Below are 13,572 nucleotides of genomic sequence, written 5' to 3'. Positions count from 1 at the left end.
ATATATATATATATAGTGTGTGTGTGTGTGTGTGTTTATATATATATAATTTTCATCACATAAAACTTGATGATACCATTATAGGTGGTTGATAAGTATCCAGGATATATGGATGAATCCCTTCATTTGTCAGATAGATATCTTGCATTTTGGAACAACGTTGATAGGACGTCGTGAAACAGATTTGTCTATCTTTAAACATTAGTTCGGTTTGCGGCAGTTCTGGTACGCCAACAGGAGGCTCCTCAATCCTCCAGTGATCACCGCCATTCGAACCCAAGTCCCAATGAAGCATGCCTTCTGCACCGGAATGATTTCTCAGCAAGTTCCTCTCATATGGCTTCTTAGTGCATGCGAAATAGAATACGGACCAGGGGATTTTGTCGCTCCATGGAAACGGTTTGGCTAGCGTCTGCTCGGTCTTTTTATGCCAGGCGTAATTCATCAACATCTTCCAGCGTTTACACACCAACTGGCAATTCATCAGAGTCTTGCAGTCGGCATAGCAAAAGATCTCTATCAGAATTTCGACCGGCAGGTACTTATCACAGAGCACCAAGCCATTGTCGCCCTCTTCATCGAACATCACGCGAGGACTTGAAGGAATAGTATTGAACTGTCCCATCATCTGTTAACACACACTTGACACGTTACAACGTGATGCACTGACAGTACTGACTGTATTTACAATGTCTGTGTTTACAATGTCGCCGACAATGTTGCTTCAATGTCAAGAGCGGTTATCGAGGCGATCTCGGACTTGAGGAAGCGTTTCGTCATCGTCGCGTCTGAATTTCCGCAAACTTTTCTTACGCATCATCACGCAAAGGTACACGCCTTCGAGTACGCAATATTGAACATTTGGCACTACGCTCGATAAAAACACGCGACATTTTCCGCGACGTCGTGAGAAAAATCGCCCGCCGTGTCAGTCGTGTCACTCGAATGCTCGAATCAAACAGTTAACGGGACGAAATTAACGAAACGTCCAAAGTGACGCAAATGACTTTGCAAACGCAATTACTTACGACTTGTCGCGTGCTCTCTCCAAAGCTTGTCACAGTTTGTCAGGACACCTTCGTGCTCGTACGCGAGAGGTGGCGTAAATCAATAATAGGCTTAGTTTTGAGTCGTAACGGAAGACGGAATGTGAAGTCGGAATTCGCACAGTCCTAGGCGCGAATCTCACGAGTTCCGCTCTTTTGACACGTGACTTCCATTATTATCTATGCTCGTTTCCCGTTTCGAAATGATCAACGAAAGAAGTCCGCTCCTTAATAATTTGATGGACATATCCCGTGAAGAGCGTATTGCACATCATGTATCCTTTTATCCTTGTTGCATTCAACATTACATGTGCTTCACACAGAGAGCTCTATATTGGAGCATGCCTTTTATATGTATATTAAAATTGTAACTTGATGAAGGAAAGGAAAGCAAACAAATACTTGTCTTTTTTTTATTCGTTCCTGCTTGCGATGGATAAAACATTAGCCAATCAAATTCCTGATAAAGAAAATAATACAATCTTTACTTTATTAGGATGTCATTATCTAGAAATTGGGACTCCTCGAAATTGGCTCGTTCCAAACTATAGTGCTCATCATGTATCATTTTATCCTTGTTCACTGAACAATTCACATTAAAGGATAAAATGATAAATCATGCGTGAAACGGAATACATCCAGGGTCTCTACAAGCAACGAAACACAACTGTCCTCTAAGCTAAACAGTCTCTATTCCTAAACAACCAAAACATTTCGAGCTCTGTATTTCATGCCGCTCTCAAAACGGTGACAAAAGGGCGAAGAAGAGGAAATTGTACAATTACGTGCAATTATGTTGAATATTTTCCCTTTATTTTCTGCAGAGTAGTATAGCGTCGCAGTACAAAAACACCGTGTCGTTTAAAGGAAATAGGTGCGCGGCTTCCGGACGCTGAACAGCGGCATACGATTTCTGTGCTGAATTCGCTTAGGCAACGGGAACTTGATCTTGGAGTCGTGGAACTGCTTCACTTGGGGCCTGCGGCAGTTTGCAGCCTTCACAACCTCCACCTTGATTATCTGTATGGAGTGAGCGCGTGCACGATGACGGGCACCCATGTCCCTATAGCATTGCGTTACTGCTCCACTGACGGAGAGGTCCCTATACTCCCTGTACATGTTATGTGTACCAGATCGGGAATCGTACCTCAGCCATATTCCAAAGTTCTTAATTTTCATTGGAGTTTTCTCTGGGATCTAAAAGATTCAATTTTATATTATCAACATATATAAAGTTATCCAATATAAATAAACACAATGAGATATTTAGTTTCTTATATCCGTTTTTATCAATGTCAATGTAAATTAACTCTAATTAAATTACTCTTTATCTTTCTCTAGTTCCAAAAATTAAAAAAGGATAGAGTAAATTAAACCGAGATTTAAGTTGATCTTTACTGGTAAAAAAGAACATTAACAATTTTTAATTATAATCTGTAGTCTACATTAAACTCTATATTTATCACGTTTTCCTTTCTCTTTTCCAACATCTGTGTAGGCATTTTATTTCAAATGCAACAAGTACAAAACACAGCAGTTACAAAGAACACATCTAATAAGACAAAGCAGTTGCGATAATTTATATATATATACATATTGTGAGATGAGAGTACCTGTTTAAGAGACACGATCTCACCGGTGGACTTTTTAAACTTCTTCAACTGGCGCAAGAAGTACCAAAACCTGGACTTAGCTACTATAGCATCCGGCGCGAATATCCTCATTTTGTACAGCGGCGTAGTCTTCTCCTTCTCGGTGGGGAGCTTGCGCCCTATCACCTAGAATTCTTTCAGCTGGAAAAAAAAGGAGAGATGATCATTTCATTCGAATTTATCATAAATTAGTATCGGATTTTATGCGAGCATGCATTGGTGTGGGCAGTTATAGGTTAGATCACGCCGTTTATCACGATGTAAAGCTCCGTTTAACATTTTCGAGTCAATTCCAAGTGACTAATTAATACTTGGGATAAAAAAAAATAGCTTTTAATATTGATCTCGGTTATTTCTCAAGGAAAATTTGTAAAAATTACTTACTTCACCCTTTGCTTTCATAGTATCGCGTGACACGTTCAATCAGTTTAACGATAAACCGGAAAGGGACTGCCACCATCTTGCACGGAAATTTTACTGCGGCCATTTAATTTAGCTTTTTGAAAGACCAATTGAAAGAGAGAACGGAAAGAAAGTTATATTTTTATTTGTAAATTATAATTTTTTATATATGTATATCACACACACACACACACACACACACACACACACACACACACACACACAAAATTTCAACAAATATTATTAATATTCTGACATAAACTGATATTTCTAGGAAGTATGTTATTTCATCATCAATCTTGAAAATTTTCCATAACATAAGTCGATCCATCTTATAAATGAAATACGTTTTATACAAACAGATCATAAATTCTATTTGTTTTTAATCCGTAAAATATTTTGTGTATATATATATATGTGTATATACATAAAACATCTCTTCAAATTGCTTATATTTGAAATGTTTAATTCAATCAGCTAAATACGAAACAAAATGTACACAAATTCAAACATGCATCTTTATTTAATTCTATTTATACACGCTATAAACAATACATTATCGAAGCTTAATCTATCTAAACAATATTCTTAGATTTTTTAGTCAAAGTTGATTGGAACAATCTGATTAAAATATATATTTTAAATGTAATTATTTTTTGTATTTTCAAACGAAATTGCATTCTTTCCTTTACTATCAGCTTATCTTAAAATAAAACTACTACTTCTTTTTTTCATCTGCAAATAAACATGTAATACCAATTGTTAGAAACAGAATAAGCAATTTTGTGTTTTGCAATTTATCTTTAATTTACCCGAAATTTACGCGAGAACTAAATCAAACTTTTCCTGTGCATCAGAAGACATTGCCAGATTTATTCCAATCTTGTATAAAGCATAAAAATCACGGTATTACAAAGACATTTTACGACCTTCTATAGATATATCTACTGCTCTTCTTGCCGATTTCATACGTTTACTGTCCATGTAGTTCTTCATGTGTCTCTCAAATCGGCTCATTTGTTTCTTGGTGCTCTGCACAGATTATCGAAACCATTACAATTGTGTATAAAGAATTATAATGGCATATAATTTATATAGCCAAAATACATTTTATACAGTCAAAAATCTTCAAATGTTATGAAGCAAGATATTGAGGAGAAGAACACCATAAACATTGAACATTAAGTTGAATTAGAAATTTAGAAGTGAACAATTTTATCTAAAATTTAAATGCAAAATTTCATTTATAAGTAAAATTTAAAATAATCATAAATAATTGAACATATATAGCAATTATGTCTATTATCTCTATGAAAAGAAATTTTTATTTTTATTCCAACTCTATATATAATAAGTTATACCAAATACCTACCCTACTAATATCAATATCTGATTTCCAGTCAGGTCGTATGACATAATCTTTATTAGATGGCCTAGGAACTCTAGCCCTTCCCACCCATCCAGGATCTCCCGGTCTCAATGGTCTATAAGATATAGAAAGAGTTCAATGCAATGAAAGTATAACAATTAACATCAATTATTAACGATTATATTATCAATGACTGTACTTGGAATCTCCTTTCAAAGCCTTATTAATATCTTGCGATTTTTGAGAGGATCCTCCATCCTCAATTTTTCTTCTCTTTTGAGGTGTCTGCTCCAAGTCTCTCTGCATCCTTTCTTCTTTCGAAAGCGCCTTGAAGTCCGCCGATAAATTAAAAATAGGTCGGGCCCACTCATTGATCAACTTTCCAGCGCGTTCCTTGTTCTCTTTCGTTTCTTTTGGGTGTTTATAAAGATACATCACAGCTTTTCCAATACCGGATTGCTTCAACGAAGATTGGTCAATTTTTGGAAACTATAAATGATGTAATAAATAAATAAAATAATATAAACATGTTTCTTTTTATCGAATGGACTTATCTTATGATCTTACCTCCCATAACAATTTTAGAAGATTGTCTCTGATTTTAAGAGATGGCAACGAACGATCAGGCATCGGTGCTAACCAGTCAGTAAGGACAGACAGGACGTTGTGTTCTAAGAAAGCTAATTGTAGATCATGCTTTTTCAGCTGCGACAATACTTTCGACAACATGGCAATCTTATTTGTAGCAGGTTTATTTTGATGATTCAACTTTCTGTCTTCTTCAGCTGCGATTTTCATGTCCGATAACAACTGTGCTATAATATCATCGTTATCATTAATGATAGTAATGTCCTTTCGTTTACGTCTACGAGATTGTTCCTCTTTTTTTCGTGCTAACATGCGGTCAAAATCGGACAGCAAATCGTCCCTGAAAATATTAGATACGTGTTTGTTTTACTAAATTTTATTTTTGAAGTTTTACGCATTTTTTAATTTTAATTCCTATATATATTCCACTTTATACTTTTATATTATTTTTAGATCTTGCAGTTAAATATATTCTTACATTCCACTACCAGTAATAATTCCATCATCGGAATCTTCGTTATCCTGTTGATCATGAACAATTGATACTTCTAATTGCTTATTTTCTTCATTTTCACCTTCCTTCTCTTGATGCATCTCGTCATCCTTTTTTCTTTCGTTCCCATCTTCATGCTCGGAATCGGACAAATCATTTTTCATTAGTTTCTTTGCTTTAGCTTCATCAGTCTCTTCTTCAGAATCTGATAATGCTCTATTTCGTTTTCTAATTATTTTATCTGAATCTCTGCTAGGACTTCTGGATTTTCTAGATCCGGAGATGGATCTAGATCTTGATCTAGATTTAGAACGTGATGAATGTCTAGATCTGGCGCTTGAGCCAGACCTTGATCTCGATCTAGAATGTGATCTCGATCTTGATCGTGAGCGTAACTTTGATCTCGACCTGGATCTTGATTTCGATCTTGATCTTGATCTTGAACGTGAGCCTGAACGCGACCTCGAGCCAGATTTTGACCTTGAACGAGATCGCGATCTCGACCTCGATACCGATTTTCTGGATCCAGAACGAGATCTCGATCGTGAAGCTCTTGAAACAGAACGGGATCTTGATTTAGATTTACTGGATCGCGAGCTGGATCTGGACCTTGAGCGAGAATTCTTTCTTGAATGTACAGGAGATACAGAACCTTTACGTGAACCCGATACAGACCTTGACTTTCCTCTAGATCCAGATTTTTGCGATCTTGATCGCGATCGTGAATGTGAGCCTTTTCTTGAACTCGACAAGGATCTAGATTTCGATTTGGATTTTGAACGTGACAAAGCCCGTTCTCGCGAGGGTGATTTTGATTGTTTCCTAGATCCGGATCTTGATACAGATCTTGACTTAGACTTTCTATCTGCCGAATTGGAACGAGATCTAAATCCAGGGCTTTTCCCTAAATCTGGAGAACCTTTTCTAGAACTATTCACAGAATGTGATTTTGACCTTGACCTTGATCTTGATCTTGATTGCCTCTCTGCCACTGGAGATCGATTTGGCGATACTGAAGGCGAACGAGAACCTTTCTTGGATCCAGATAGAGATCTTGATCTTGATCTTGAATCAGCTTTGACTTGTTTGGGATTTGCTGATCCTGACCTTGATCTTGATCTTGATCTGGATCTTGATTGGAAAGACTTGGGAGTTCCTGATCGGGAGCGTGAATGTACCGATGTTTTTGGAGAGCCAGAACGGGATCGAGAAAGAGATCTCGAACGAGATCGCGATTTAGAAATTGCCCGCGGTGAAGGAGATTTAGAAGATTGAAAATTTGCCTTCGAAGATATACATTTAGATGGACTATTATTTGACTTTGGAGAATTTGATCTTGATCTGGAACGTGAATTATTTCTTGATGCATGTGAACTTTTAGACGAAGAGTGAGAGGAGCTTCGAGATCTCGAACCAGATTTAATAGAGCGTGGTGAATGCGCCGGTGATTGTGAGCCATCTCTTGCACTTGCCTCTGTATGTTCTGGAGAATGGGATTTAGAACGTGATCTAGATGTACTTCTTTTGTTATTCATTGGCGAGATGGATCCAGTCGGTGAAGGTGATCTGGATGATGATCTAGAATAAGACTTTCTAGAACTTGCATTGGAACGAGCAGAAGCTGGTGATCCATTTCGCATCGGAGACGATTGATTTGATCTAAAAACAAAAGAATGTTTATTCTAATTTTAAAAAATATAGAGATAATTAAGCAAGTGAAATATGAATATTAGATACCTAGCAGGTGAAGATTTTGGACTAGTAGAATGTGATCGGTTTCTTGCTGCATTGCTACCTGATTTCTGCGAATCCGGAGTATTACTTCTGGATTTATCATGTTCTTCATCTGAATCACTTCTTTCGTCTTAAAAAGAAAAAGAAAACAGTTCACGTATGATATGTGGTTCTTTTTATAAAATCTCTAAAAAGAAGATAATATATAATTAGATAAAATAATAAACAAATACAGATATTACATGTATATATGTTATTATATTATTAAATTATATTTAAATATTCTTGTGGTCTTTAAACTATTATATGTTATAAAAATGTACCTATGTACCTTAAAACATCATGTTTTATACATCATTGTATAAATTTTTTTTTACAGACAATAAAATATAAATTTTTTTATTCAGATAATAAAATGTCTTGAACAAAGTTTGGATTTCAATAAAGCAATAATATAAATAACTATCCTTACCTTCAAAACCCATGGCATTTATGTTTAATGTGGTAAAAAATATGGCCTCTTGTCACGATAAATTAATAAAAATTTTACGCCAACTAGTTACTAAACATAATCGTTATGTTCTTTTATATCTTTAATAATAGTTTAAAATCGTATATTTTTCACAGACGTGCCACTTCTTTTCATATAAGTATCGAAGAGAAGTTTCCTATCAGTTCCTATGTTGGTTTAGTAGCAGTCTCTTTTTTTCAAACAAGTAACATAACCAACTATAAGATCTCCAGTCAATAGAAACTGATAGAAACTATCAAGTTTTCAATTATACATTTTTAGTTTCTCAATTCTCTCAATTCTCTGTATTGTGAGATACTTTAATGATGAAGTATCACTCTTCCATAATTAAAGCTCTATTTTGTTAATTAATATCAATCATAAGTGTTAGCACTAAATTCTCTTCTTTTTTTTAATAATTGGTTTTTCGATCCTCTATAGTCTTTAAAGAGAATAGAACCATGCGATAAAACACTAAATCCACTTATATAAAATTATCTCGTTTATCAAAAACTTTAATAAATGAACAAGTCGTGAACCGCTACTTTAATCAACATTAGTCAAGTAGTCACAAGACGCACCCCTCATGATGCAAGTAGACATGAGGCCTGTTCTTTTTAATTGAACCTTGCACTAGTTCAACTTTCTTCCTTTTTTCTTCAGGAAGAAAGAAGAGAAAGAAGGATGAACTGGTGCAAAGTGCAGTCAAAACGAACAGACTTATGGTGTGTTCTTGCACATGTTTATCTGCTGCAGCCAATCAAACTGACATTTTACGGAGCGGAACGGAACAGCGCGACCAATTACAACTCTGCAGTCATTGCTCTGCTTTCTTTTCTGCGATTGTGATTGGTCACGTTGTTCCATTCTGCTGTAAATTTCCACTTCATGAGATGCCGACCTCAGAATATCAATCATAAAACTTTATCCCTAGAATGTAAGTGAAATTTTTCACTTTTTACTTTTCATCTTAAGAATAAAGTTTCATGATTAGGTGCATCCAGAAGCACTATTGCTCAATGAGCGCTCAGTGAGCTCTTGCATTTGATTGGCATATTTCATTAGATTTAAAAATGTAGACCAAACAGATAAAAGAGCTCATTAAGCTCTCATGCTTTTGGATGCACCCATTGATACTCAGAATTGGACCTTTTTCCGCCATTTTTTGACAGATTTTGTTTCAATATGTCTGCTGTGATAGTAAAACACAGTGAGCTCTTGCATTTGAAATTACTTATTTATAGTAAATAATTACTTATTTATTACTTTTTTTACTATTATTATGAATACATCATGTCGAATTTAAAGTCACTAGATTTATTAAGAATGTATTCCAAATTAACTTAGGTTATTTTTTATTTTAAAAAGAATAAATCTTCTGTCCGAAATCTCGATCCGAAAACCAATCAACCTGCCGTTTTCCTATAAAAATTACATGTTGATTGGTTACACATTTCTAGATCCAAGAACTCAAACAAACTTCTAGCACCATGAATCACTAAACTATACACTGGAATGGGCATCGAGAAAAATTCGTGACTACAATTGATCAGCCATCATTTTAGTTGGAACGATATTGGTGCGGCCACAATAGAAGGAATAAAGAATTAGGAATAAGGAATAAAGATTCCAACCTATCAGAAATCGTGTATTCCAGTGTATCCAATATCTGATAGGTTGAAAGCCTTATTTCTTATTTCTAATTCCTTATTCCTTCTAATGTGGCTGCACTTTATTTGAAAGAATCAGAAGCGTTTGCGCTGCGATCGATGTATCGATCGATATACATGATATACATGATCGATATATATGAAAATCTATATGGACATGAATAGTATATGTAAATAAAAATAATGTCACTTCAATTTTATTAATATATTCAATAAAATAACATTAATAACACTTTTTATATCATTATCACATATGTGCAGAAATCGATACATTTAATACAAAAATTCTTGCCTATAAAATGAAATACCCTTTTTACTTCTCTGCTCATATTCAGGCACACAGCACTTTATGTTGATGTTCGTACATTTTACAATCACGCGATTTTATAATTTTTTAGGCCATTCCACACAAACTTGTATAACCGCATAACCATATGCATAAAGAAAATTACCCAATCACATTTCTATCATAAAGACAAACATAAAATACGATTGTATGATTTTTTTTATACATATGTTTATTCGGCTATGCAAGTTTGTGTAAAATGGCCCTTAAATTAATCTTTTAAATATAATCCCACACACAATGATCTTGCTAACATATGCGTCTCGCTAAAGAACACTAAAGTGAGTAACACAGGCTCTTACATAACGCATAATACGAGTACATAAGAAAATAAGCCAATAAAAGTCTTTTATTTCTTTCTTTTTCTTGAAATAAAGGACCTGCTCTGATTGGTTGATTTTCTTATTCTTCATATTTTATGCGTTATGCAGGAGTCTGTGCTCCCTGCTTATGGCCATAAATTAGAAGTTAGAAGCTGGAAATTGACCAATCATCAGTCATCAATTTTCAACTAAACTCTGATTTATGATTAAAGACTTATTGTAGAATGGCCATTAAACGTAAGTGCGCATGAGCACCTGAAAGCTTCTGATTCGCTCTTATATTAACCAAATTAAAATGGCGCTGATCAATTGGTGCGACAATTTTCTATGTTTCACAGCGGAGATGTTCATTTCAGTGTACAGGTCTGTTTTTTTCTGTGGCTGAACTAGTGTACACTTTTGGAACTTGAAGTGAGATAAGTATATATGTTTTGTGGAGATACATTCACACTTCCACACACACACACACACACACACACACACACATCTCACACTCTTTCAGTTATACTTCAATCATGCCTTATATTCGTTTAGACTCACACACTCCGCGACCAGATGGCGCGCTTTCATGAACGCGATACCGAATTTCCCATCTAGATATGCTCTTCTTTGGATTCTTGAACGGTTGAGACACAGAGAGGCATCGAGTTACTTTGTCGCGATGAGATATTGTATGTTATAAAAAACAAACGTCATTACTTGTGAATCTAAGTTTTCCCCATTACTTACATTTATTATAGGTAGCAATCCGCTACAGTTTGATATTTGTTGAAAGTGAGAAAGAGAGTGCTAGTGCAGTCTAGTGCAGGAACAGAAAACAGACCAATATACAATGGTTTTAATACCACTATGATCGAAACCTCGAAATTAATCTCGATCGATTATTTTTGCGAACATGTTGGTGAGGTTATTTCGAGTTTCTCGAAGTGCTCGCAGAATTTTCTCTCTGCAAAACACGATTCCAGTTAGCAGTGCTAGTACTGCTAGTGTGTGATGGTGCGCTAGTGCGCTTGTCAAGTCAACTAGTAGCAACTTTAGCAGGCTGCGCGGGAATGTATTTCGCATGGTCGCAGGTCGCAGTGATAAGTGGTCATAAGAGTAAATAAGTAAGCAGATATAAGCCGAATAACTGTGATGACAGATTTATTTGACATAGCAAACCTAATCACGGCCGTCGGTGTTGACGGCGTGAAGATTAAACAGGAACCCGGGCTTCCGGAGAAGTCGTCTAATGAGATTCTTACAGAGCTCTTCAGTACCTTTGACACACCGGACGACGGCGTCGCGTCGCCGTTAAATAGCGTCCAGCAGGTGTCGAATGGCGATGTTGATAAATCCGATAAGGCCTTGTCGGATGAACTTCAAACGAAGAAGAAGAAGATGAAGAAGAAACATAAACATAAAGAGAAAAAACATAAGAAGAAATCAAAACACGATTCCTCGGATAATAGCGATGCAGATGGTAACAATGTGTGCATTATATATTAGTTGGCATTGTATTACGATATGATCATTCTTTGTTTATATTGATCAGGTATCAAAAAAAAGAAGAAACACAAGAAGAAATCCAAGCGAAGACATGAATCTGTTTCTAGCAGGTCATCCGACTTGGGTCATAGTAAGGCCAAAATAGCAAAGATGGATGATGATAATGATTGTGGAGACACCAAATATAATGATGCAAAATCATACCTTGAGGTATCAGAAAAAATTAATATGAATGACGAGGAAAAGCCAGATGATCTTCATGATCTAAAGGATTCAGATACTACAGACAAACTCTTGAATAATCCTGGTAGTCCTCAATTACCACCTATATCAAAAAAGGATGATGAATTTGATGAGCCAGTGATACCTAAACTTCTTGGTTTGTGCTATTTACTGTTGATAACATTTATAAATTGTTTTTTAAATGTATACATAATGTTAAAAGATTCATAATATGAATATAATTAAAGATTCAGATTTCTATTTTTTAGTTAACTTACAGTTAGGCTTAACCTGTGTTTTATCCAATAGGCTTTATCTATGATGTCATGGATGAAACATCAAGTTAGAAGCTTAATCACAAGTTAACCAGATAATTTAATAATTTGTTTAATCAGATAATGGGTACTCTCCAATTATAAAATTACTAGACATTTTTGTACACATGGTGCAATTGCCATAATCGTCTATACATTACACATCTGCACTTGGTTCTAAGGCTACTAGTAAGCTCTAGAATGCTACCTGTGTACGTTTGTGTTAAAATGTATTGAATATTTGGAAAGCACCCAATGAAAAATTAGGTTTAAGAATAATGTTTATAAGAATATATATAAAAAGAAAGAAAGCACAGAAATAATATCCTTCTATGAACAGAAAAATCAAAGCAGCCTTCTCAAGGAAAAATATTGATAAAAGATCTCAAAAATAGTACTGTTTATAATGAAACAGTAAAAGCGATAGAAAATAAGCAAAAGGCGAAAGCTGCAGGAATGGAAGATGGTGAGCTGTCTGACAGCAGCAGTGAGGATGATAATAATAATAGGACACCTACTCTGAGTCCTACTCCGCCTCGAAATCGATCATCATCGTTTAGCCCAAATAGAGATAAAATAAGAAATAAAATGTTCAGTCCTACAAAGGGCTCGACGACTTCTAAGACTGATCTTAGATTAGTTTTGAAAGAAAAGGAAAGAAAAAGGTTTAAAATTATCTTAGATTATTTTAGTAAATCATTATTTAAGTCTAAAGAATTGATCTGGAAGGAAAGAAGAAGGAAATATTTCTATAGATAATGATTACAGAATAATAATGAAGAATTTCAATTGCAGAGGTACAAAAGATAAAGACAGTCATTCACAAGATAGAAGATCAAGATCGCGAACGCGATATAGCTCACGTAGCAGTAGAAGTGACAGGAGAGAAAAACAGAGGGGCAGGAGCAGAGAAAGGCGTGAAAGGAATAGGAGCAGTGAAAGAAGAGACTCTGGCAGAAGCAGAGAAAGATACAGATATAGAAACCACAATGAAAATAAAGACAAATATACACGAGGTCGAAGTATGAGCAGAGAAAGAAAGTTAATATTGCATAAAAAATTATTTAATAGTACAATAATATTTTTATATCAATTTTATTTACTTAATATATTTTTTTATTAGGGAAAGAATAGAGATTAACAAGAAGAAACTTTTAGAAATAGCAAGAAAAAATGTTATAAGTATGATAAAACAAGGAACTCTATCAATAGCTCAACAAGATAAAGCTATTGCTGCTATACAAACTGGTGGGAAAACAGTGGATGAACTTACAGGTAATTTTTTTGTTCACTTTAGTTTTATTAATAATTTTATACATACATATAATTATATATATATATATATAATTTTTTTTCGGAATGAATATATATATATGTATACAAAAAAATATATATATATATACACATATCTATT

General features: G+C 34.9%; 4 protein-coding genes across 8 annotated transcripts in view; 1 reads left to right on the top strand and 3 right to left on the bottom strand.

The window, feature by feature from the left end:
• Nucleotides 1-1,142, bottom strand: part of LOC108755998 (F-box only protein 44-like) — a 2,044-nt gene extending 902 nt beyond the window's left edge. Inside the window, exons 1-2 of one of the 2 annotated variants that reach the window (XM_018499520.1) lie at nucleotides 1,029-1,142; nucleotides 74-628 (exon numbers count right to left, since the gene is read on the bottom strand). In XM_018499520.1, the coding sequence (XP_018355022.1) occupies nucleotides 74-628 (555 nt within the window). In that variant the 5' untranslated portion in view covers nucleotides 1,029-1,142. Of the gene's footprint in view, nucleotides 1-73; nucleotides 688-1,028 lie in introns of those variants that run through there. The other variant, XM_018499521.1, reaches the window with a different exon arrangement.
• Nucleotides 1,143-1,837: 695 nt separating this feature from the next.
• LOC108755965 (60S ribosomal protein L18a) lies at nucleotides 1,838-3,170 on the bottom strand. The gene is made up of 3 exons (XM_018499460.1): nucleotides 3,083-3,170; nucleotides 2,660-2,839; nucleotides 1,838-2,243 (listed from the first exon to the last, which is right to left on the bottom strand). The coding sequence occupies exons 2-3, from the start codon at nucleotides 2,768-2,770 to the stop codon at nucleotides 1,908-1,910; spliced, it is 447 nt and encodes a 148-aa protein (XP_018354962.1). The 5' UTR covers nucleotides 2,771-2,839; nucleotides 3,083-3,170; the 3' UTR covers nucleotides 1,838-1,907.
• Nucleotides 3,171-3,804: 634 nt separating this feature from the next.
• LOC108755964 (IWS1-like protein) lies at nucleotides 3,805-8,343 on the bottom strand. 2 transcript variants are annotated; one of them, XM_018499459.1, is made up of 8 exons: nucleotides 7,757-8,342; nucleotides 7,288-7,414; nucleotides 6,658-7,209; nucleotides 5,536-6,522; nucleotides 5,037-5,397; nucleotides 4,669-4,958; nucleotides 4,473-4,584; nucleotides 3,805-4,132 (listed from the first exon to the last, which is right to left on the bottom strand). In XM_018499459.1, the coding sequence occupies exons 1-8, from the start codon at nucleotides 7,767-7,769 to the stop codon at nucleotides 4,010-4,012; spliced, it is 2,565 nt and encodes an 854-aa protein (XP_018354961.1). In that variant the 5' UTR covers nucleotides 7,770-8,342; the 3' UTR covers nucleotides 3,805-4,009. The 2 variants fall into 2 exon arrangements, with proteins under 2 accessions (XP_018354961.1, XP_018354960.1); XM_018499458.1 differs by having other exon boundaries at nucleotides 5,536-7,209; nucleotides 7,757-8,343.
• Nucleotides 8,344-10,938: 2,595 nt separating this feature from the next.
• LOC108755915 (protein SON) overlaps nucleotides 10,939-13,572 on the top strand; it is a 6,491-nt gene continuing 3,857 nt past the window's right edge. The window contains exons 1-5 of one of the 3 annotated variants that reach the window (XM_018499330.1): nucleotides 10,939-11,596; nucleotides 11,669-12,001; nucleotides 12,499-12,823; nucleotides 12,954-13,199; nucleotides 13,282-13,433. In XM_018499330.1, the coding sequence (XP_018354832.1) occupies nucleotides 11,269-11,596; nucleotides 11,669-12,001; nucleotides 12,499-12,823; nucleotides 12,954-13,199; nucleotides 13,282-13,433 (1,384 nt within the window). In that variant the 5' untranslated portion in view covers nucleotides 10,939-11,268. The remainder of the gene's footprint in view (nucleotides 11,597-11,668; nucleotides 12,002-12,498; nucleotides 12,824-12,953; nucleotides 13,200-13,281; nucleotides 13,434-13,572) is intronic. The other 2 variants (XM_018499331.1, XM_018499329.1) reach the window with 2 other exon arrangements.

This window comes from Trachymyrmex septentrionalis, unplaced genomic scaffold (assembly GCF_001594115.1).
Source record: "Trachymyrmex septentrionalis isolate Tsep2-gDNA-1 unplaced genomic scaffold, Tsep1.0 scaffold9, whole genome shotgun sequence".
NCBI lineage: Eukaryota > Metazoa > Arthropoda > Insecta > Hymenoptera > Formicidae > Trachymyrmex > Trachymyrmex septentrionalis.
This window is presented reverse-complemented; position numbering and strand designations above follow the sequence as displayed.